General features: G+C 36.6%; 1 protein-coding gene across 1 annotated transcript; it reads left to right on the forward strand.

Annotated features, from left to right (window-relative positions):
• Window positions 1-5,311: 5,311 nt before the first annotated feature.
• Window positions 5,312-5,950, forward strand: LOC131671769 (uncharacterized). The gene has a single exon (XM_058948464.1). It carries the CDS (start codon window positions 5,312-5,314, stop codon window positions 5,948-5,950), a length of 639 nt encoding a protein of 212 aa, XP_058804447.1.
• Window positions 5,951-26,812: the final 20,862 nt, after the last annotated feature.

A 26,812-nucleotide genomic window follows, 5' to 3' on the forward strand; every position in this document is an offset into this window, starting at 1 on the left:
TTTTTACATGTGTCTTTCGTCGCTGTCGTTCTTGTTGACGATTTTTTAATTCCTTACCTCGTTTCTTTCCTCGTTTTAAAATTTTAACACCCATACCAGGTTTACTTTTAACTTTCATTATGTTGCCTACAGCAAATGCAGCAACTTTCTCACCAAAACTGCTATCTTTCGCTTGCACTCTATCCTAGGTCTGTTTAGCTAGAATTTTGTCGGCTCCGTTTCTCGCATCAATGATCTCTCGATTCTGAGAATAAGCAATATTGTGATCATTACAAACAGCGTCTAGTGGATTTTTTCCAGGAACACCACGAGCGAGTCATTTTTTCAATTTAGTTCCCGGCCCGCAATACTAATAACCAGGCAAATGATCTTAGAATGGTAAGTTATTAATGATCTTTTTCACTAAGCCAGCACCACCAGTCTTTCTTTGTGACAAATGACCATACCTATCAGAAGACAAAGTCTTAATGAAACTAAAAAATACATAAACAGTTCTTTTATAGTTAGTAGTCTCATTCGTTGTTCGATCGATGACTAGCAAACAATATGGACTTCGAAGAGCAACCACTTAAATTGCTAGTCATAAATTTTGATTGTGTGGTTGAGACGGAAAAACGAGAAAAAAGACATGGTGAACTACTACCTACCAGTATACGAGCAGTTTTCTGTGGTCCTAGTACGAGGGTCGTTTGAAAAGTCCGTGCAAAGTCAGAGAAATGGCGCTACTAGTGCGTATCAAGGTTATTTTCAGTTAGTGGCATATCTTGGAAGAGTACACACCAAGTTTCAGCCAGATCGGCCAATTACTTTGAGTTTTACATTCGTTTCAATCAAAGAAATCGAGTGGTTGTAAAAAAATGGACGAAAAAGAATTTCGTGTATTGATTAAACATTACTTTTTCAAAGGCAAAACGCCTCAGGAGATTGAACAGAAGCTTGATAAACATTATTGTGATTGTGCGCCTTCGATTAGAATGGTTTATAAGTGGTTTCAAAATTTTCGAAGTGGCCATATGAGCACAAGAGACGCTGAACGTTCTGGCCGCCCTGTTGAGGTTACCACTTCAGAAATCATTGATCAAATCCATGATATGGTGATGGCTGACAGAAGAGTGAAGGTGCGTGAAGTTGCCAGTACTGTAGGTATCTGGAGCGAACGGGTACATAATATATTGCACCGACACTTGGACATGAAAAAGCTATCCGCTAGATGGATGCCGCGATTGCTCACGATTAACCAAAAACGAGATCGTGTGAAGTGTTGCAAGAATGGTTTGCAGCTGTTCCAGCAAAATCCCCAAGACTTTAAGCGTCGTTTCATCACTGTAGATGAAACATGGATACATCTCTACACTACTGAGACCAAAGAACAGTCTGAACAATGGATTACCAAGGGGGAATCTGCTCCGAAAAAGGCGAAGACAATTCCTTCGGCCGGGAAGGTTATAGCGACTGTCTTTTGGGATTCGCAAGGAATAATCTTCATCGACTATCTGGAAAAGGGTAAAATCATTACAGGCGAATATTATTCATCATTATTGGATCGTTTGAAAACCGAGTTGCTAGAGAAACGTCGAGGATTGACCCACAAAAAAGTCCTCTTCCACCACGACAATCCGCCAGCTCACGCCTCAGCAGTTGTGACCGCAAAACTGATGGAGATAGGGTTCCAACTCGTTTCCCATCCACCCTATTCTCCAGATTTGGCTCCGCCGGACTACTATTTGTTCCCTAATATGAAAAAATGGCTGGCGGGGAAAAGATTTTATTCAAACGAGGAGGTGATTGCAGAAACGAATGCCTATTTTACAGACTTGGACAAATCCTATTATTTGGAAGGGATTAACAAACTAGAGCAGCGTTGGATGAAGTGTATAACCCTAAAAGGAGACTATGTTGAAAAATAAACAAGATTTATTAAAAAAAATCAAGCAGTTTTTATTTTTGCACGGACTTTTCTAAAGACCCTCGTAACTGTGAAAAAACTAACTGTTTGCTAACACTAATCACACATCCTAATGGACTTAGATTCGAAAACGTTTATATTTATTCAAAGTCTCTCAATCAACCAAAGTATAAATTTTTAAAAGATTTATTGGAACCGATTGATGATATACAGTATTATGCATTCAGCGAGCATGAGGCAGTTGTTTCACCGGGTAAAGCTCATCCAAATTCCATCATGATTTTTGACGATATAGCCACTGAAAAGCAAGACAACGTGAGAACATTCTTCTGTATGGGAAGACATAAAAAAGTAGATAGTTTCTATTTCTGTCAATCATACGCTCGCATACTGAAGCATCTCATTCGAGATAATGTGAATTTACTAGTTTTGTTTCGACAAGATGATGTGAATATTAAACATATTTACAGCGATCATGTTAACTCAGATATGACTTTTGAGAAGTTCAAAGCAATTTGTTTAAAATGTTGAAGAGACGATAATCATGAATTTATAATTATAGATAGAGATAGAGTAATCAATCATGGACGGTATAGAAAAGGATTTAATTCTTTTGCTATAGATATAGCAGAGTGAACGGATAAAGATTATTTAACTTTAGAAATTACAAGCGTCAACATGGCTAATTTTGAAAAAGAAAAGAAAGTGCTCGAGCAATTATCTGAGGCTCGTGATATCATCAGACGTAAGTATCAACTAATAAAACGTGACAAAGCTGATTTAGAAAATTAATTGAATGAAACTTTTAAACCTATGGTTGATCCATTGAAGAAACGTGTCGAGGTAGCTATTGATAAAACTAACGATAATACTGTACAGGAAACAAACAAAGAGAAGAAAATTACGTTCCATAAAGTTATCAAGTCACGAACAACAGATGACAGTCTCTAAAATCTTGATATTTCAAAAGTACTATTAAGGGTGTTATCGTGTTACAATACTCTTCAAAAGTATGAGTCGAAGACTGTACTGCGAGCTACTGTCCGTTCTACTGTTGGTGGACCCATACTTTTGTAAGTGGCTGTTCACACACACATACCAATCGTCTATCCATGTGCACGAATACTACTCTGCGAGCGTGAAAATATAGATGCGGCAACATCGCAAAGCAAGCAGTAGATAATACATACACTCGCCGTCGTTGATATACAGAGTGTTTCTGCTGGTTTCTGCGTTTATCCTAATTATTTTTCAATGGGTAAAAATGAGTGACAGGCCTAGACTCAAAAACGGCAGATTAACTAAACTGAAAGTAATAGAAAGTAGAGCAAAATGTTTAAAAGCAATGGCTTTAGCCAAAACAAAGAAACAAGAGAAGAAAAGAAAAGAGGTGGAAAGCAACACGTGCGAAGGATTCCGCGTGGTTAATCTCAAAGAACTAGGAAACAATTTGACTTGCTTTCAATGTAAAGAAACTTTGAGTCTTGCAAATATAAAATGCGAAACCCGTGAAGGACTTTTCTGTATTTTGAAAGTTGCTTGTTTGAAATGTAGTATGCAAAATGTGGTGCACACTGGCAAAAAAATTAAGATAAACAATGCAATTTACTCAGATGTAAATATGTCAGCTGTTTTGAGTATGTTGATTACTTTATATATTATAGTTACAGTTAATTTATATATTAAGTTATTCTAAATTCATGTTATTTTATGTTTAGGCACAATGTATTCTGGTATGGGTTGTACTGAATTGATCAAACTATTGAGCTGCTTGGATTTACCAGGTGTTTCTATGGATTTGTATAAACGGTATAAGGCTGTTGTTGGACCTGCAATTGAGAAGGCTGCGAGAGAGAGTTGCAAAAGAGTTGGTGAAGAAGAGAGAAAGTTGGTCATTGAGAATTTAGGAAAATTGTGTGAAAATTTGTAAGTTCACCTGATATGAACTATCAGTAGAATAGTGTTATACCGGTTACATGAGTGATTAATTTGTGACATGCTGTTTATTGCAGCAATTGTATCATGATCAATTTCATTATTATCTGATTTTTTTAATGTATTTTTTTGTTCTAACTATTTTGCACGTGGTTATTAAACCCAATACGTCTGATTTTATACTACAGAAAAAGATACTTATATGAATGTCCTATATTATATGAGTATTGTTTAGCATAAATAACTAAATGAAGTTATAACTATATGTAATTGTGATCAATAATTTTATATACGTCTAATTTACAAACGTTCTACTTGACATGAACGACAGATGTGCGACTTACTATATAAAAAAAATTCTTTGTTTTTCAGTTTGAATTCTGTTTTTATAAAGAAATGCAAAGTCTTACAAGTGTGCCTAATTGAAACACAATTGAGACCGAAATTTTTCAATAAAAAAATTATACAATCATCTTATATAGTTTATTTTTTTTATAGGCCCCCTGAGATATTTGCAGATGTGTATTGTTGTTTGCAGACAATAAAAAATAAATCTATTACTGTTGATGTATTTAATGCATTGTGTGGAGAAATTGTTAATATAATAGTATCATTTGATATGGGCTGGAGTAAACGGAAATGGTCGCAGCTATGACAATTTGAACGGATACGCAGCTATAATAGGATTTCTTAGTCAAAAAGTCATTGATTATACAACGCGTAATCGTCAGTGTGCCATGTGTGATAGAAACCATGATAAAACAGATCACGGTTGCAGGAAAAATCACACAGGCAGTGCTAAGTAGATGGAGGCAAGTGCCAGGGTACAGCTGATAAATCAAAGTAAGATACTTGCAGAAGTCAATTTGAATGTGGGTGTCGTTATACGTGACGATGATAGCAGCACTATAGCTGCAATCAGACAAGGTCGCAATCAAGCAATTCATAAGTTGTCGGACAAAAATCACCTTGTGAAAAATTTTTTTAGTGATTTGTATGGAATAGCTAACAACTCCTGCAAAGAATTAAAAAAAGTTGGAGTTATTCTACACATGAAAAAATGTTTTCAATATGCTATTTCCCAAAATAAAGGCCAATCAGCCGATCTAAAAAAAGTAATATTGAGTATAATAGATCATTTTTATGACCAACATGAAAATTGTGGGTCGTGGTGCCGAAGTTTTGAGAGCGACTACTCGCAAACAATTATTTTGAAAGATAAATGCGCATATGAACAAAAAAGTAGTATTGAGCAGATACGCAAGTAAATCTGATCAATATACGGTGGCTGCTTTTAGTCAGGCGAACGAGAGTTTAAATAGTATAATATGCTCTAGAGCTCGAAAGAGTAAATGTCTCTCTAAAACAGCAGCATGTGATTATAGAGTCGCTTTTTCGGTTTTGACAAAAAATGAAGGAGATTCTAGACTAGTCATGGTAGCTAATATGTTACAGTTGGGAGCTTAAAATATGTTGCATTACTGTGAAAAATTAGATAATTTAAGAAAGAGGAAATCATTACAGAAAACTACAAGGCAAAGTAAACTTAGAAGAATCGAACTCACAGCTACAAGAATCAACTCGCGCAAGCAAAACGAGAAATCCGAAGGTGTTGCGTACCAAAGAAATGTTGGAATCAATACCACGAATACTGTGATATCGGCTAGTGTCTTGGATAAAGTGGTAGAAATAAATGACACTGCATCGGAACTTGTTTTCTTCGATCTAGAGACGTCAGGACTTGAAGAATCGTGTGACATATTACAAATAGCTGCAGCTTCAAGTACTATTGAATTTTGCACGTACGCTCTGCCTACTCGGAATATTCCTATGCAAGTGACAAAAGTCAATGGTTTATCTGGACATTCAGTCAATTTATTTTTCAATGGAAAAAAAGTTGAAGCCGTAGAATTAAATGAAGCACTGATGGCCTTTTCAGCTTTCTTGAAGACAGTTTCACCTTCGTGTACTTTAGCTGCACATAATTCTTCTTTTGACATGAATCGACTTATTTATGCGATAAATAATAAGGATCTCTATGAAGAATTTAAAATCATCGACAGTTCTGTTGATACTCTTCGAGTTTTCAAAATGGAATATCCCGAATGAAAAATTAGTCATGAAGGGTATAAATTGGGAGACTTGGCTCACGACTTTTTGGGTTTAGATGAAGAGTCTGCATTTCATGAAGCTCTATTTGATGTGCAAGTTTTACAAGAACTTGTAGACATTCTAGAATTACAGGACAAACTATTTGCTAATAAAATTAGTTTTTATACTTCCGTAAAGAATTTTATAACTAGGCAATTAATTAACAGTCGATTAGGTCCTTTGAAAAATATCGCAAGCGCTGGCATTCTACAGAAAATGAGTTTGGCTAACATCAGCTTTGATAGTTTACTTACAAAGTATAAAAGTGAAGGTTGCGATAGTATAGTCAATTTGCTATCTTAAATGAGTAATATAAATGGAAGACCAATAGTTACTAGAGATAAAAAAACTCTCGGAAAAATAATTGACTTTATGGCCAGTTACAAATAGTGGAAACATTGGTATTACATATACTTATAATTAAGGTGATATGTTGGCTAAAAAAACTTGAAGATATGTATAGCATATTATTTAATCGTTACGTGATTGTTATTTGAAATATGTAGTCGGATGCAAAAAATATATTTATATTTACCTTGTTTATGAAAAGTGCAAAACTATTTTTAAAAAGAGATTTTTTATGAAAGAACAATCGTACAAAGATATTTTGAGCTTTAAATATTTTATAATATATTTTTTTGAAAAATTTTTTGAAAAAAGTGTTTTTGTAGGAATATTTCATTTTCAATTTTCAGTGAAAGTTTACGCGCGTACATGTAACAGATACACTACACAAATAATGACTAAAAGTAAAAGGTGTTTTTTATTATTTGTTTTTTCATTCAATTACCCCATCTTTTCACATAAATAATTTGCATCTATTTTCATGTTAAAATTAAATAAAAGAATTTAATGAATCATATCGAAATCAAAATAGTTTTGGTCTATAGCATGTTGCGTTTGAATTCCTATACGCTGCGCCGGTGCAGTTCACTACAATGATCTGCATTGTCAGCGGTGTTGCCAATTCTTCACACGTGGCCACATGTTATACCAGACTTACGAAAAAAGTATGTATTTTTGAAGATATTATCTCTGAAACGGTGAAGTAAAAGATATTTTTTATTTTTTTATATAATAGCTACAACCTTGCTCATTATCACACTAGTTTTTTTTTTAAATCTACAGAAAACTTTCAGACTTATTTGTAATTATGTCGTTGCGGGAACGCTCTTCCCCATAAGACGCCATGTATAAGAATTCAAATTTACGATTTTTTTTCTCGTATTCGGTGAAGCTAGGGTCCCTGAATTTTTTATATATTATAGAGGACACCGAAATCTATACACACCAATTTTTCTAAAAAATTCTACAGAAAATGAAATTTCACGATAACCCCCTTAATGACTTAAAGTCTACGTTACATCCGCTTGATTCTACATTTGAATTCGCTATATCTATTGCTGCTGCTGATGATGATGATGATGATAATGTTAATGAAGACGATATAATAAGACTAGTGAATCATCACTGTAATAAATTTAGACAAAGTTAGTTCAATTGTAACTACAAAACAACAAAAACAGCTATTGAATGATTCGATTGTAGGAAACTATATTCGACTATTGCATGAACCTCATGAAAAGTAATTTAGACAAGACATTTGGCGTTCGCTTGCATGAAAATACATATGTCATAGGCAATTCTCCAATTTCTTTCCAAAATGATAATGTGTCTGTGAATGATAAAGCATTCAGCAAGACGCCTGGTTTAATGGAACTTCTCTTTCGTAAAGAACTTAATTCTAAATTAATCAGTTCATCGGATATTGATAATTATATAAAAATTCTTGAAAGCACTAACGCTCATTGTAAGAGTTGCGAAATAATCGGCGAATATCGCAATAAGCATGTAGATAAATTCAAAAAGTATATTGGTCCAAATTTCTCTTTGAGCGGTACTGCTAAGAAGCGAAAATTGACTTTGATGGAAGAGGTTTTTTTCCTAACTATAAAATAGCAAGAAAAGAAACATTATTTGATTATGTATATTGAGATGATCCAAACAAGCTTGATTGAGATTACTTCTCGCCGGACAAACCGCCGGTAATCCTAGTCATATTAATGAAATTCATTCAATCACGTAAAGCTGGCTAGATATATTAAGAGAATCCTAAATATTCCTCAGTAATAAAATGAGTGTTGATGTGTTTGAACGTATATTGAATAAAAAGGAGGGTAATCAAGGTCCTCCTGGTGTAGGGTATAAAATCACTAAAGATGGACAATACGACGCAAATGACAAAAGAATTTGTAATATAGCCGAGTATATATATAGGAGAGTAACGATGCTGTAAACTTAAGAACGTTGCAAAAAACTAGTGAAGCTAACGTTACTACACTTACGACTACAATAAATAATCTTAGAAAATCTTTAAATACAATAAGAATAGAATTACGAACGTATGGAGAAGCGATTCAATATTTACAAGCAAATAATTATAATGATAATAATAATAATAATAATATTAAGGAGAAAGAAATAAAGATTACGCCATTTGACTTTTTACATCAATTTTAACAAATAGATTGAAAATGAAACATTAAAGAGTGGTGGATGAGTTACACAAACCAGCACGTCGAAACTATCCTCGTCGAAAAGTCGATATACGTGGAATAGATGAGACGTGGCAAGCTGATCTTCTTGAGATGCAAAGTTATTCTAGAAAGAATAAAGGTTTTCGCTATCTATTAACTATTATAGATACGTTTTCTAAATATGCTTAGGGAGTTCCAGTAAAACAGAAAACTGCTACAGATGTCACTAACGCAATGGAGTCTGTTGTCACGTCGATACGAAAGAAAAAGTACGTGACAAATTATAAGTTATGGTAACAAACCGATAATTTAGTTTTCTATTGTACTAACCCTCCTGGGAAGATTTGTAAATCTATCTAGCGGGATAGATTAGTCTAAGCACGTCTCCATAATATTTCCGCGAATATTACTCACCGCATATTAAATTAGCGAAAACACAGGAAGGGGCATCTCAGCCTACGGTATAAAAAGGCTGGATTGGAATTCGCACAAGCAGTATATAGTATACAGTACGGAGTACACAGTTGACGATTCAGTATTTTGGTAGTTTCGCAAAGTTATTTTTTAAGTCTAACTATCCGGCTACTTAGAACCGGGATTATACTCTGTTAAGTATTATAATTAACTTTAAACAATAAACCTTAAATCAAGCCCAAACACCTGAGACTGTTCGTAAAAAAACCTCTTCTGAAATCCAATCCTAATAAGGTAAGAAACTATTTTATCTACTTAAAACGCCCTACGTATAATAAGGGCGCTATCCCTTTAACCAACCTCTGCTTAACTCCTGACTAAGATCCAACCTTTACCAACGCGACAATACTTGAATATATTATTACGTCTGGCTGTACCATCTCCTCGCTTAGACATAACAATTAGGGGCCCCTCATTTCTTGGTAATTAGGATCTTATCGCAAAATTACAATGGTCGAAACACCTTACGAACGAAAACTAATCACACTAAAAATATTAACAAAAAAAATTAGCGAAATAGAACCAAACTTCACAACAAACAGGGAGCCTACGCTTACAGAATGTCTCACATATCTGCATCAAAGATTTCCACCCACCGAAACAAAGCAAATTACCCGAGTCAAAGAATTACAAAGACTAAAATATAATTTACAAGACTACATTGATACAAGCCAATTAGACTTTTTATGTAAAGATGACTTAATATTTGACATCCTCATTGAAATGACTAGTAAAAATTTAAATCCAGCATTCCTCCTTAACGCTATTACGGATATAAATTTTGAAAAATTAAAATTAGATAAAACTGAAATTCCATTACTCGAGCTCATCGAAAATCAAACGAGTTACGAAACAGCAATTGAAAATTCAGACACGTACAACGCGCCCACTACAAACGTATCTATGACTAACACACCGTCCGCTTCCAAATCACCAGAAATGACTCATAATAAATCGGAAAAAGTCGATTTCACTCCAACTCGACACATTTACCCCTACAAACAAAACTAATTTTACAAGCAGCCCATTTACTATGTATTATACACCGGGGACTTTTAGAACGGGACTAATGAATTCCACTCAAAACATAGTATCGCCAATAAAAAATTTTAGCTTGAAAGACGCTGTTAACTTCGTACCTAAGTTCGACGGATTTAACATACCCTTACACTTGTTTATCGACGGTTGTCGAGAGGCACGTAGCATAGTCCCGACAATCAATGAAAACGATCTCGCCAAGTTAATTAAAATTAAACTAAGCGGTGAAGCACTTAAAAGCGTGCAAGGAAAAATGTTTGATAATGTGAACAAATGATTAAATTTTTAGACTGACTGTTCGGATCAGCAAAAACCTGTAATCAATTAACCCATTAACGTCCAAAATGTCAAAATTTCTTGCACGTTTTCAAAGTGATTTTATCCTATGTAATTGGCGTTGAAAAAATTCTTGAACCACATATTCTGATGAAAAATTGCATGCTCTTTCAGAATCCGTTGCCAGAATCATGATAAAACTCACAGGAAAAGAGATATGCTCGATTGAAACATAAAAAATACCTAAATTTTCGAAAAAAAAAATTTTTAGGATTTTTTTTCGAAGTGTTACGGTGAAGATATCACCGTGATCAAAGGTGATCATGGGATTTGTAGTTTAACAGGGAATTTTTTTGTTTACCTTGAACCATCGCTTCTTTACAAAATGGCGGAAAAAACGAATTTTTTTTTTCAATCTTCATCAACTTTTTTCTCAAAATCTATGGTCTTTAGAAAAAAATTCATAAAAACAAAAATGCCTTAGAATCGCTCGAGGAACATTCTCAAATTTTTTCAGAATTTTCTGAGACAATTTTTGATTTTCCAGGAAACTTGGGAAATGGAATTTTCCAAAATGTCTCCAAAAATTCTGAAAAAATATTAGAATGTTTCTCAAGTGATTCTAAGACATTTTTGTTCTTAGGAATTTTTTTCTAAAGTTCATAGATTTCGAGAAAAAAATTGATAAAGTTGAAAAAATAAAAATTCGTTTCGGCCGCTATGTTCTAAAAACCTATTGGTAAAAAACGATTTCTGTGCAAATTTTAGGAACATTTTTTTACTTTTAGCGTTACCCAGAGACTATGGCGTGGACGTGGTAAAATTCTGTCTCCTTCGGGGTGCTTTTTTCCCGTGAGTCCCCTTGCCTATCACGTCTCGGGGTGCTTGTTTTTCGTGAGTCCCCTTGCCTCTCACGTCTCGGGGTGCTTGTTTTCCGTGAGTCCCCTTGCCTCTCACTTATTCATATTTTTAGCTGTGCTTTTTTAGCCAACATTTATTGCAAATATTTAAATTACATGTTTTGCAGAAAATTTTTGTTCTTATTGGACAGTTTCCATTCGAACAAATCCTTAATTTGTCACTATTAGATCGTTCATGTGCTTTACTTTTGCGACTACTTTTTTGTAAGTAGTATTTGGCAATCGAAATAGTGAACTCTTTTATTCCAACTTTTTTCTTTCCATCGTTAGCAGCATTGAAAATTACAAGAGAATTAGTAATAGACGCCTGTATAAGTCTCATAAAAACTACCCATGTCCATTTTTTTGATCGTATACTTCGGAGTATGTCATTGCAATGTCCGTCATGCAGGTCAACACCTCCCATGAATTTGTTATATAGGTGAAAAGCTTGCGGAAAAGGTATTTCAATTTTAGATTAGGCCTCTGCGCTGTATCTTTTTGAAATAGATAGAGGATTGACACCTGCTGCAGTTGAAGCTATTGAGACGGGCTTCGAATCCATGATAGTAATGAAATTTATGCCACTGTTTACGTCGTGCTTCACCACATATGTCCCTCTTGGAGCTTTCTTATCAAGCACATTTTTTTCTTTGACTCGATTATCTCTGATAGTACCAGTGCATTTCAAACGCAATTTCTTCAAATGTAATACCAAATCCATATTCGTGAAGAAGTTGTCAAAGTACAGATGAAATTGAGAAATTTTGTTATAACTTGGGAAATGGGATTTTCAAAAATGTCTCAAAAAATTCTGAAAAAATTTGACAATATTCCTCAAGCGATTCTAAGGCATTTTTGTTCTTATAAATTTTTTTCTAAAGTCCATGTTGAGAAAAAAATTGAGAAAATTTTGAGAAAAAAATTGATGAAGATTGAAAAAAAAAAATTCGTTTTTTCCGCCATTTTGTAAAGAAGCGATGGTTCAAGGTAAACAAAAAAATTCCCTGTTAAACTTCAAATCCCATGATCACCTTTGATCACGGTCGCAAGGTGATATCTTCACCGTAAAACTTCGAAAAAAAATCCTAAAAATTTTTTTTTTCGAAAATTTAGGTATTTTTTATGTTTCAATCGAGCATATCTCTTTTTCTGTGAGTTTTATCATGATTCTGGCAACGGATTCTGAAAGAGCATGCAATTTTACATCAGAATATGTGGTTCAAGAATTTTTTCAACGCCAATTACATAGGAAAAAATCACTTTGAAAACGTGCAAGAAATGTTGACATTTTGGACGTTAATGGGTTAACAGGCGAATTGGCAACTTTAAAACAAAAACGTGGCGAAAATGTAATCACATTTTCTAATAGAGTGAAAACAGTGGCTGACGAACTTTTTGAAGCAGCAGTAAGGGAAAATCGAAACTATGCTGGATTTAAAAACCAACTTGAAAAAGACAAAGTAAAATTCTTCATCCGCGATTTATACTGGGTCATCAAAGCACGCATGGGGGAAGCCGAAAATTTAGAATTAGCTACAACGAAAGCAATAGAAATTGAACGAGAATTCAACGTACAGGAGCCTGAGGAAATAACCGAAACAGTAAAAGCGCTAATCCAACCTAAAATAGAGCCGGTTCGATTAATGAAAGCGGAAGATAGTAGCATCTGCCAAATTTGCAATAGACCAAAACACACAGCTAAAGACTGTTGGTATCGGATACCGCAGAATCAAAATCAAACTCGGCCAACTACGTAACAGCAACGGCAGCAGCCGTGGGCGGAGCCTCGCGCGGCAGCTAACAATAACACTAATCCCCGCTCCAGCCATCAGCCACTTTAGGCCGCCCAAAATCAAGTAAAAAGAAGCGCCCCAGTCAATTTAAATTCGCAAGAAAAATTACAACAAATTAATTCCTCGATTTGCAATTACTGTAAAGAAACTGGACACTGGAAGAGTGATTGCGAAAAACGAAAACTCAGAAATCAAAAATTACAACAGGCGGAAAAAGACAAGGGTTCCCAGACACTCGGCACTGCCTGGGAGCCCCTGTAAATACAGCGCTTCAAACGTCGCACGCACAAAAAAGCATCCTTTTACATTTTAACAGTCAGTCACCAACAATTCAACTTGAAATAAAAATAACTAAACAAAAGTTTAGCTTCATCGTAGACACCGGGGCAGCAGTCTCACTACTTAAAATTTCAAGCAAACCAGACGGTGTCCACGGAGATATCTTTGACAGATACGAACTACGGGGGATCTCGCAAGAAAGTATCTCGACATTAGGAAAAGTTTCATTAACCTTTTATAACTTTGTACTAGATTTTCACTTAGTACCGGAAAATTTTCCTATATTAGAAGACGGTGTAATAGGAAGCGAGTCATTAAAAAAATACGGAGCGTATATTGATTACGCCAGGAATCTCTTAAAAATTAATGACTTGTTTTTCCCAATTATCACCGAAAATAAGTCCTGTTACATTGGAGCTGTTCCCGTAACAAAAAAAATTAACCAGGCACCCAGCAAAATACCTCTCGCAAACGAAGGACAGGCGCAGCCTGGCAATAACTCCTTGCATTCGGTCGACGACCCTACTAGAAAGCTACTGCACCTAGCAGTCGAAACTCAGAGGACGAACGCACCTATATACAAAACCCGTGTAAAAAAAAATGGTCACGAGGCCATAAAACAAGGTGACATACTGACTCCTAAAGAGTATATACCTCAGCCGTCTGAAAACAAAATCCGAGAAGCACTAAAAAAATCAGATTCCGACAAACTGTACAACCTGTCTGTTAACTACCTTTCCGAGAACTCAGAAAAAATTAACTCTGTATCTGTAACTTCTGGCATGCGCATGCAAACTCTGAAAAACGAATCAAATTTACTCTACGCTTTAAACAAATCATCAGAAATGATTAAAAAATCAGGAAAATCAGAATCAGATTACCCATCAATACGAGAATTAACTAGCAGTATTATTAGTTGCCTAAATAATAAAGAATCTGAAATTAATAGCAATCGCTTATACCTGCTCGAAATACTAAATAGGTACCTCGATCCAATTATTAAATCACAAAGTAACTTACAAAAGCCAAATATAGTTAGTAACGCATTAAATGCATTATTAATGGCCCGCTCGATTGTTAGGGGAAAAGTACCTAGAGCGCATTGCGCAGCACTGCTTGTTAACCCAGAAACTAATAATCGTCACGAAAGAGTCAAACAGTTACTTCAGTTGATTAAATTGGACCATATCAAACAAGATCAACGAACAAAAATTGAAGAAATCGTCGAAAATTACAGCGACAGATTTTTTGTTAAGGGCGACAAGCTCGGGGCCACGAGTATTATCGAGCACGAGATCTATACTACCTCTGAAGTACCAATCAGACTACGACAGTTTAGGCACCCCCCGCAGATCAGTAAATTTATAAATGAACAAATGCAGGAATTGCTAGAAAGAGGTATTATTGAAAAATCAACTAGCGCATATTGCGCACCAGTCTTTTGCGTGCCCAAGAAGAATATGGAGGATGGCGAACCACAACCGCCGCGCATCGTATTTGACTATCGCGCGCTAAATAAAATTATTCCAGATTATAATTTCCTGTCGACTTATTTGAACGAATGGCCGGTGCGCAACTATTTTCATCATTTGATATGTATTCATCATATCATCAGATAAGTATTAAAAAGGAACACAGGCATAAAACGGCATTCCAATGCGAGTCAGGCCTGTATCAGTTTTGTCGCTCCCCCTTTGGACTTAAAACTAGCGCACCAGTTTTCCTGTCACTAATAAATGTACTAGTATCAGATTTAAAAAATGTAGTAGCATTTTTCGATGATATTTACGTATATTCTAAAACATTCGACGAACACTGCGAGAGCATCATCGAGTTGATGAAACGCCTTCGTGAAACTAATCTGGTCCTTCATCCGAAGAAATGCAAAATTCTACGCCCGGAAATCGAATACCTCGGTCATGTAATCTCGAAAGACGGACTACGCCCGTGCGACGATAAACTGCGCGCAGTAAAAGAATTCCCAGTCCCGCGCACGCCATAGAACGTTAAACAATGGCTCGGCCTAGCAGGATACTATAGACGATTTATAGAAAATTTTGCTAAGATCGCAAAACCACTTACTATTCTATTAAAGAAACGCCAGCCGTTCGTTTGGGCGGAGGAGCAGCAAAAAGCTTTCGAGACACTACGCGATAAATTATGTGAACCTCCGGTGCTCAGACACCCGGATTTCGACAGAACAGTTTTTCTTACCACTGTAGCATCTAAAATCGGAATCGCAGGATCGCTTTCCCAATTTGACGACCAAGAGCGAGAACACGCTGTAGCATACATTTCACGTACCCTCACACCGGCTGAAAGTAATTACCCCGCTATCCGGCTCGAGCTATTAGCAATAGTATGGAGTATTTCGCAATTCAGACCTTATCTGTACGGCCGAAAATTCATCATCATTACTGACCATAGACCTTTGGTACATCTATATTCAATAAGTGACCCAAATTCACAAGAAACTCATCAGCGAATATTGTTACAAAATTTTAATGTCGAAGTCAGATATAAAAAAGGAGCGTCCAACGTCAATGTAGACGCGCTCTCTCGAAATCCTATACAGGAAGTCGAACAGCTCAATAAGCATTTACAAGCAACTAGGCAAGATCCGATTCAAGCACTGGTCTTGACAGCTCTACTAGATGATAATACAAAAAGGCCAGGAAATACGCACGCCATGACCACGCGATGCGCAAGGGGCCGACAACCAAGTGCAAAATACTTGGAAGCCATCAAGTCCCTCCTGCCGCGTCAGAAAAAGAATCCGCCTCCTCAGGAAGTAGCCACGTCAGTAACGGAAACTGACACGAATATTAATTATCCTACAGTTACTGAAAACACGTACTGCTCCGAAGGCAATAAAATTGGCACACAATATAATACGCATAATCAAGACTCTAAAAATAAAAAGGACTCACAACCAAAACAGGAAATGACCTCTTTAAAAGATGTGATGCTTGAAGACTCAGCCAACTCCCCTACCGGACCCGTGACTTTACCCAATGAAAACATTATCCATTGTCGGGATGCACTATTTATGAGGCGCGACAATTACTTGTACTTCACTGATACGTTTGGTACCCCCCTGGATGAAGGTGCACTGAGTTTATTTAAACATGATAAACTACCACAAATGAACAAATTGCAATTAGCCTTTCCCACTACAATCAAAATAGGAAACAAGATGCATTTCATTATCCCAATCCGTCATGAAACTAGAGAGACCACCGAAAACATTAGAAATTATATATACCAAGCACTGAAGCAATTAGTAATAAATATAACTGAAAATAAAATTAAAACCGTCAGTATAGCCCAAAGTAAAAAGGTTGAGCTCGTCGATTTCTTCGAAATTTTACGAATGATAAAAAATACACTGGGACCTTCTGGAGTCAAGATTATAGTTTGTCAGGGACTTATAGTATTCGCCCCCATCGAGCATCGTCAACAAATAATCGAAGAGGCCCACTGTTCAGCTGTAGGCGGTCATAACGGTTGCAATAGAACTTACAAACGTATCAAGAATAAATACTATTGGGTACACCTGATGGAAGATGTGCAAGAGTTCATTCAAAAGTGCTTACCATGCCAATTAAGAAAATTAAATAGGCATAATGTCAAACAAAAAATGATCATAACCAATACCCCACCAGTTCCCTTTTTTAAAGTCAGCATAGACGTGGTAGGCCCACTCGAGCCTACCAAAACGGCAAACGCTTACTTACTTACCTGCATGTGCACGTTTACCAAATACGCCATAGCGGCACCCATGCCAGACCAAACAGCTACTACTGTAGCTGATAACCTTATTAAAAAACTAATATGTACCTTTGGAGCACCTAACGTTATAGTAAGTGACAGAGGCACTAACTTCACTTCAAAACTAATGAAACGTATTGCAGCTCGCTTCAAAATTAAGCATATTACTACAACGGCTTATCACCCGCAGGCTAACAATGTTGAACGAATTCATTTATCGTTAATTGAATATCTAAAAATGTTCACTTCCAAGACCAAAAATTGGGACGAGTATGTCGAACTTGCTATATTTAATTATAATACAAGCTGGCACAGCAGCCACCAGTTCTCACCATGGGAACTGCTGTTCGCTCGCAAGCCACGCCTACCAAGCACGGAGCCCCTGCTAGAGCAAGATTTACTACCTACCTACGAAGGCTACGTGGAAAACTTGGTTAAACAGTTACACAATATACATGAAATAGCTAGAGAAAAATTAATAACATATAAGGAAAAAACCAAAATACAATATAATAAAAAAACCAATCCTAGCAAATTCAAAGTCGGTCAATGGGTTTTTCTAAAAAGCGGCCCAAAGCCTCATAAACTCACAGGCAGTCACTTTGCCGGTCTCTACTTGGTCCTGGAAGTGGGAGAAAAAGAAAATATTAAAATAAAAATAAACGAAAAAGAAACTCGAACGGTCCACGCCAATCGTTTAAAAAAATCGTACATCGAAACAAGTAGTAATTGAAAATTATGTTTCAGATGAAAGCAGTAATTCTCAGCATCTTTGTTCAACTATACTTCAAAATAGTCACTCCTTTCATAGCCTATGATCGTTTTCAACGTTTTACTAACTTCACTACCTTCTCTCTTGTAGATATTGCTGAATGCGACATTCCTAATCCGATAATCAATTCTACTGTAACTGAAATATCCCTCCTCCAACTTAATGATTTTGCAACTGTAAAGGTTCGTTATTGCAAAATAGAGGTCAAACGATCAGCCAAGACATGCGGCGCGCTCTCTCACGAATGGTCCCCCCCTTTTTCCGAAATAGAATATATTAAGGAAGTAACACGAGAAGAATGCGTTAAAATGCACTCTTATCGAATATTGACGATCGGCGATAATCTAGTTCAAAACTTAATGATAAATCAAACAACCGTACACCCGATAGAATTGGCAGGATACATTGCCCCAGACGGCACTTGCACTAACGCAGGAAGTTTCTCCGACCCTTACGGCACATTCAGCAATGTACACGTTACCGGCTATGTTAAAGTATCACTCGAAGAAAGATTTAACTCTGTAACACTGGAAACAAACAAAATCAAACTCGAGTCCGGAACTTCTTGTCAATTTACTGAAGAACGTTGCATTGATAGCATATTCGGATACGCATTCTGGGATAGAACCGAGTCTCAGGCGTGCCAAGCCAGCAAGTATACTAATCTATATTCAGGACCCGTCACTAAAGTAACAGAGATCGGCAATGAACGAAGACCACTTTACGTATTAGATTCTGAGGATATATCTTTTGCTTTCAAAGACCTCGGTAAAATGATACAATGCGGTTTCGAAATTATTAAAACAGAACACCCGAGATTATTCATATTAGAAAATCGGCTCGGTGAACATTTCATTTCTAACAAAGTTAAAAATATGCACGATCTAGATCTTTTCACTTATGTAAATTCAAAAATATTATTTGTTGAAAAACATATCAAAAATCATTTGAAAAATTATACCATGACGTATTACTACAGCAATGCGAATTAGAAAGAGAAGTTATTACGAATGCGTTAAATATTGCCACTTTATCCCCGGACCTTTTAGCATATTATTTAATGAGAGAACCCGGATACATGGCCATGCTGGCGGGTGAAGTAGTACATATTATTAAATGCGTACCTGCAGAAGTCAAAGCTAGAAAGGACGAAACGTGCTACCAAGAATTACCGGTCACGCGCGGTGAGACTCCGATGTTTATCACACCTCGCACGCATATAATAAAATAATAAGGAACCAAAACCGCTTGCGATACTAAAATGTCGGTAATGTATAGGTTCGGTGACTCATGGGTAAAGGTTATTCCGGATGTCACTAGTCAAGAAACCCCACACATAATCAAACCACAGGCCAAGCAAAATTGGGAATATAATAGCCCCATAAACACGGCAACAAGCAGAATTTACACATATAACGACATCGAACACCTTCGCACGTTTATAATGTTCCCTACAGAACGGAACGCGGTTCTTAATCAAATCGCGAGCGGTTTTGCTGGAAAATCCAATCTAGCCCCGGGAATATCCATAGCTAAACTACTCGACGAAGATACCCTGAATCGTATTGCGAATTCCACGTGGGAATCGCTATGGAGTCGATTCATTACATTCGGATCAGCGAGTGCCGCTGTTTTGGCCATCCTTATGATCTTTAGAGCAATTAAGTTTGTCCTTGATACCATTATACACGGTTATGCCCTTCATTCCCTCTATGGCTTTAGCATACACCTACTTGGCGCATTCTGGAATTCTTTGACTAACTTACTACTTTATCTAGCTAGGAAACCTGAAAGAGAAACAAACCCAGACAAATTAAACAAGGAAGCCCCGTCGGCAATACAGCCTGAAGAGCGAACTACTATCTTTAAAATCGAACGTGACGATCAATTGACCCAGAAACGAAGCTACACACAGAGACAGATATATCCAGTATTATCAGAACCAGAAATTCCACCGTTAATCAACAGAACATAAGCGTCAACAATAGCTATATGTCTGAAAACATGGATCACAGAGCCAAAAGAAAACTACTAGAAGACTTAATAATAGAAAAAAAGAGATTAAGTATATCAACTCAAATGCAAGACGAAACCGCAATAGAATTCGGACACAGAATAAATACATATTTACAAAAATACATTGTCATGGGAAAGGCCGCGCAAATGTTTTTATTCGAGGTTACAGAAAACGAAACTCAGAGAGAAAAATTAGCTATTTATATTTTTATTAAGGGCCTCAAACATGAAATCAGACGTTACGTTTGCCCTTTTACCTTTTACAACAAATTACAAGACGCACGCTTACACGCCGTACAAATAGAAAAAAATCTAATAGACATCAATCGCATCAAAAGAAATTCGATCCGCCCCATATCGGAGTCTTTTAGAAAATAACAACCCTGAACATTACACAAAAAACAACTGTTTTGCATTATTTTCTTTTTTAGGATACTGACAAGTAACTACAAGACATTGCAGTAGCCACCAGGTGCGAAACACCAAAAGACCTCACCCATTACCAATCTTCTTCCGTAAAATCCCACAAAAATGTACAAAAGTAACACTAATGAACAATCCCCCCCCAACAAAATACCTCGTACTGAAAACACGTTGCATAACAAATCAAACTTAATTGAAGCAGAGGTTACTTATTACGTAAATAGTAACTTTTCACCTACCTGCACAAGTTGTCATTACACCCTACCCATACAACAACAATTATCATATAACCTTGTCTATGTCAAAATCATCGGTCCTCACAGACCACCATACGCCATACGATGCATTAAATGCACAGACTGAATACATCATGTCATTCTACACTATCCCAACCTAGAGTTACCTATAGACTCAATTCCTAAAACACCCGGCATTAACAGCCTTTTACCTTTCCGAACAAAAAACATCCGCTCTTTAAAACAATTTCATTTCAACACTACTCTAACTGCTTACAAATAGCCATGAAATACTATATATAGCAGAGATAAGAGATATCTTTGAGAAACACACTGACCAAAACACACCTACACAAACACATTACACCGCTAGTAATCATCGCGACAGCCAAGATAAAAAATACAATGCTCAGCGAACTACTCAAACCCAGTACCGCTTACCCTTCCGACTCATCCCCACGAGTAGCACCGCTCCTGCTCCGTAGAAACTTTAACATCTCCCCAACCACATTAATAAACATCTTTGACCAAATAGACAATTGGAAATGGATGGAGCTTTTTAACAAAATCGCTGTCAACGCTAGACAGAAATTTAAAAAAAAAAAAAAAAAGAAAACAACTTTTCCAACTAACACCAGCAAAATGCCCCTACCCGGAGTACTTTTCATCAGTCTACTAACTACCGTTATATGCCAAAATCAGCCAACTACAAAGCAATATGATAGTCAGCCTGGAATCGCTTTTGAAAAAGGACCTACCATACGATTTATTCAAGAAAAATAGAATATTATCACCGCTCTCGACATCAACTTAGTGCTTAACTCTCATTACAATTTCACCCAAACACTGGAAAGAATATCTACAGCCTGCAACACAATCGAGATAAACGATTTCATCAAAAATTCTATATACACAGCCTACGAAGAAACTAAAAAACTTCAACACATCAACGAAGCAGTCAGCACCTCTCTCAACGCGTACGCTTTTGACACAACCAACGGGGGGCGGGATACCCTAGCATCGCTGGACAGCCTCTTACTCGAACATGCCGATAAGGCCCTTGAAGATGTCTTGTATATGCGCGAGTGTAATTTGACCGAACAAATGGGCGAGTATGACTTATCTTATATTACCGAAAATAATTTACAATCAGAGACAAATCTTTTGCTTTTTAGAAAATCTCGCGCAGATTTCATTACTAGCGCAATGAGCCCAGTATATAATTCTACACACATTAGCCTTATTTTAGCCGAAATTAACGACATTTTACATAAGTTTACTTACATATTAACCGAAGTACGTCAACTCCTGCAAAACAAACAATTTTCTTTCAATCCGCAATTTTTGCTAAACGCGATAAAAACTATCAAGGCAATTACTAATTAAAAGTTGCCAGTACATATGTCAAAAATCAATATCATAACACTACAACAAATTGCAGAAGTTAACGTAGTCTACTTTCGTAAGAACATCATTGTCGAAGTAGTTTTTCCCCTTGTCGCAAGCAGCAATACACAGACTTTCAAATTATATTCGCTGCCAGTATTTCAGTATCCTAACAAAATAACCAAATCGCTAAGTTCATTAGACCACAAAGTGATTACCTGACTGTGACAGAGGGAGAAGCTACCCATGCCTTTGTAAGCAGGAATTTGATTGATAACGAGTGTAAACGTATTTTTTCCTTCTATCTGTGCCCGCGCCCGACTATACGCAAGCCAAACAATAATTCCTGCGAGTTTTACCTGTTAACATCACCGGAAGAGTCAAATCTTGTATTTTGCCAACTTGAAACTAGCTCCGAAACTGACTATTATCTTATACCGACGTTACAAAATAATATTTTGCTATACTCAGTGAATCTCAATACTTCCTTTGATATTAATTGTAACGGCGTAGTACAACCCTTTCCTTTGAATGGTACCGGATTAATACAGATTCCCCAGCCGTGCGAACTTAGAACAAGCCATCATATTTATTTAGGGGATAAGAAAAAACTAAAGGCGGAAAATTTTGTAATTCCGAAAATCTCTTTGATAACTACAGACAAAATAGTAATGAAAAGCCCAAACACAAATAGTAGTCGGAACGGATACGAGCACTCGGACCGAGCGAAATTATTGCACGTATATGTAACTTTAGGTGTAACCATTGTAATCGTTGTCGTATCCGTAATCGCAGTAAGTTGCATACTTTGCGCATATAGAGTGTGCAGTAACAAAGACCGCGACTTCGAAAATATACCAATGCAAGAAAATAATCCACCCCTAACTCCTCAAAAAAGAATGATCTGCAAATCTGCACAGACATTACTTGACGGAAAATATTTTAGGCTACCAATCAACTACGACACTCCTCACTCTCCACCCGTGGCCGTGCAAGTGGTCCCACTCCAAAAATCCGAAACGACAGACACTCCTCCAACTCTTCCCACTCTCTAAAATAAAAAAGGTATAAAAAAGCTAATATAACCCCCTGTCGTATCAGACACTCCATAAAATTAGCACGATGAAACGCACGGCAACTACCACACTCGGCCCGCCATGCAAGAGGGCTAATCGATCCTGGACGACGGAACAGATATGCAACAGTCGGACGTCGGCAGCAACAATGGTACGACTATATGCAAGATGGGAGAACCGGAAGGCCCAGACGACCATGCAGCATCCCGAACTGCCGCTATTAGATGACGATGGAGGCTGGAACTACCACGAGCTGACCCAGTATATTTTCCAGGAGGCTCATCACGGACACCTACACTTAAGGTTCCTCTTCGAGGAAACCTATGGAGGAGAGGGATTCGGACGAGCCCTTTTTAATCCATGCCGTGTGTGCGGGCAAGATACCGCACATAGGCAGGGATGCTTCTTCTGCCGAGCACGCATTGCAGCCGCTTCGAAGGATCAACAACTAGCCATGGAGGCCGAATGTGTCCGCCCGGAGCATTTTATGCTCAGTAATGCCCCCTGTGCCAAATTCATTGGCAAGGAATTTTTATGTAGGTTCCAGAGGAGCTTGCAGGTTCGTCATCTGGAGTTGCTGTAATCCTATCCCCAGTCCTTCCTATTCTTAGAATAATAATAAATAATAATGATAGTTACAAAAAAAAAACAACAACAATATAATAAAAAAAAAATAATAATAATAATAATAAATATATATATGTAAAGTATATATAACAAAACACAAAAAACACAAAGATATATATATATATGTATGTAAAATATATATAACAAAAAAAAAACCAAAAAAAAAAAAGCACACACATACAAAAATAATATAACAATCTTGACAAATATGTAGGATGATAAGACACAAAAAAAAAAACAAAAATTATACTCATACCAAAAATTGCAGTAGCGTTCGGAGAACGCTAGTCCCTTGCTCTATCAGCAAAGGACTCCGATGGGTGGGCATGTCACGTCGATACGAAAGAAAAAGTACGTGACAAATTATAAGTTATGGTAACAAACCGGGTATCGATAATTTAGTTTTCTATTGTACTAACCCTCCCGGGAAGATTTGTAAATCTATCTAGCGGGATAGATTAGTCTAAGCACGTCTCCATAATATTTCCGCGAATATTACTCACCGCATATTAAATTAGCGAAAACACAGGAAGGGGCATCTCAGCCTACGGTATAAAAAGGCTGGATTGGAATTCGCACAAGCAGTATATAGTATACAGTACGGAGTACACAGTTGACGATTCAGTATTTTGGTAGTTTCGCAAAGTTATTTTTTAAATCTAACTATCCGGCTACTTAGAACCGGGATTATACTCTGTTAAGTATTATAATTAACTTTAAACAATAAACCTTAAATCAAGCGCAAACACCTGAGACTGTTCGTAAAAAAACCTCTTCTGAAATCCAATCCTAATAAGGTAAGAAACTATTTTATCTACTTAAAACGCCCTACGTATAATAAGGGCGCTATCCCTTTAACCAACCTCTGCTTAACTTCTGACTAAGATCCAACCTTTACCAACGCGACAATACTTGAATATATTATTACGTCCGGCTGTACCATCTCCTCGCTTAGACATAACACTGTATTAAAAAAGGGACGCATTCCTAAAAATCTTTAATTGGATAGAGGCAAAAAGTTCTACAATACAAATTTTCAAAGTCTAATGAAAAAATATAAATTTTATTCTATTTATATAATTTTTTATAAATTTAATATATTTTATAATTTTTATAAATTTATAATTTTATTCTATTTATAGCAATCTTAAAGCATCAATTTGTGAACGTTTCATTCGAAAAAATTCAGTTTAATAGGAAATTATAAGTGGATTGACTTTCTCTCCAGTTTAATAAAATCTTATAATAATCGAAAACATCACACAATAAATATGAAGGCTAAAGACGTGACTAAAGAAAATGAAATGCAGGTCTTGACACGATTCTCTTACGATCACCGTCTATTCAAAAAACCGAATATCCAGGTAGGAGATAAAGTGCGAGTGAGCAAGTCTAAACACGTCTTTGAAAAAGAATATACGCCTAATTGGTCTACAGAAATTTTTACTATTCATCGTATTTCCAGAACTAAACCTGTAACATATCACCTACTAGATTATCAAGAAAATCCCATTGTTTGTGGTTTTTATAAGCAAGAACTACCGAAAGCTATGTATTCTGATATCTATCTTGTAGAAAATATTCTCAGAAGACAGGGTAATGAACTCTTCGTAAAATGGCTTGGCTTTGATAATACTCACAATTCTTGGATAAATAAGGAGACTATAAATCAATGAATTACAAATATAAATTTATATGTATCTAGCTTCTATTTAAATAAATAGTGTTGTCTTCATTTATAAATATTACATTGTTTTTTTTATTTTAAGGATAATAGCCCCAACCTTCGCTCTTACCTTTGAGGTACTTCCATTTTTATATTCAACACTAGTGAGCCCATTAAGACAAGTCGAAACCTGCTTTAATAGAAATATTAATGACTCATTTACCTCTCCAGAAAATAAATTTATATAATACAATCTTTATTGAGATATAATAAGATATACAAATACATTTAAATAATAAATTGAAATCGATCACATCCCTGATATTGAATAAATGATGCATTTTTTCTCAACTCTATCAGAAAAATCAATAAAAAGATCAAAATTATGAATTATCGCTCTTGACATTCGGTACGGTAGAACAATTTCTAACTCACAATCGAGTTCAAGAATAAATCGAGATTTATCTTGCCTCATATATGTTATTAGATAATTCTGATCTTCATGCAATTCATAATGACTCTTTTCAGGAAGTATATCGAAAAGCTTCATTCGAATGTTATTCAAAATTTCAAAATTTATCTTGCTGTAGGTAAAGAGATCTAGAATGTTACGTATTCTTCTTCTAATACTACTTCTACTACTACTCTCGCTGCTGTAGGTGCTGATGCTGCTGCTGCTGCTGCTTCTACTACTCTATTCTTGAGACAGAATGAAACTCTTCGAGGCTCACAGCTCTTTTAAAACCTCTCCCCACTACTTTGGTTTCCGAGCCGCAACAACCGCCTCCCTTTACCTTGAATTAGATTTCCATTTTATTTAACATATATACGAGGGTGGTCCGATAAGTACTTAGCCTCACCGCCCGATGGCGCCACTCTCACAAAAAAAATATTCTATCACGTAGTACAACCTTCTCGATGGTTACTGTCAAGATTTCAGCCGGATCGGAGTTGTAGTTTATTTTTGAGAACGTGTGAAAGCAAGTGTGTCCGTTGATTTTTGAAAAATGGAAAAAGAGCAGTATCGGTCGGTAATTCGATTCTTGTTTTTGGAAGGGAAATCGCGCAGCGAAATCAAAAAGCGCTTGGATGCTGTGTACGGTGACTCTTCTCCTTCGATGGCGACCGTCAAAAATTGGTTTAACGAGTTTCAACGTGGTCGCACGTCGATTTTTGAAGAGCCACGTCTAGGTGCTCCGAAATCGGCTACCACGGAGAATAACGTGACAAAAATTCACGATCTCGTATTGGCAGATCGATGATTGAAGGTGCGCGAGATAGCTAAGATCGTAGGCATCTCAAAAGACCGCGTGGGTCATGTCCGGCATGAAATTTTGGGCAAGAGAAAGCTGTCGGCGCGATGGGTGCCGCGTTTGCTCACTCCGGACAACAAGCGCAACCGTGAGACAACTTCAGAGAATGTCTGACACTGTTTAAGCGCATCCCGAAGGAGTTTCTGCGTCGTTTCGTAACAGTAGACGAAACATGGATCCACTGGTATACACCAGAGACCAAGGAACAGTCGAAACAGTGGACTTTACCCGGCGA

This window comes from Phymastichus coffea, unplaced genomic scaffold, assembly GCF_024137745.1.
Source record: "Phymastichus coffea isolate CEN01 unplaced genomic scaffold, Cenicafe_Pcof_1.1 PCOF00010, whole genome shotgun sequence".
Taxonomy (NCBI): domain Eukaryota; kingdom Metazoa; phylum Arthropoda; class Insecta; order Hymenoptera; family Eulophidae; genus Phymastichus; species Phymastichus coffea.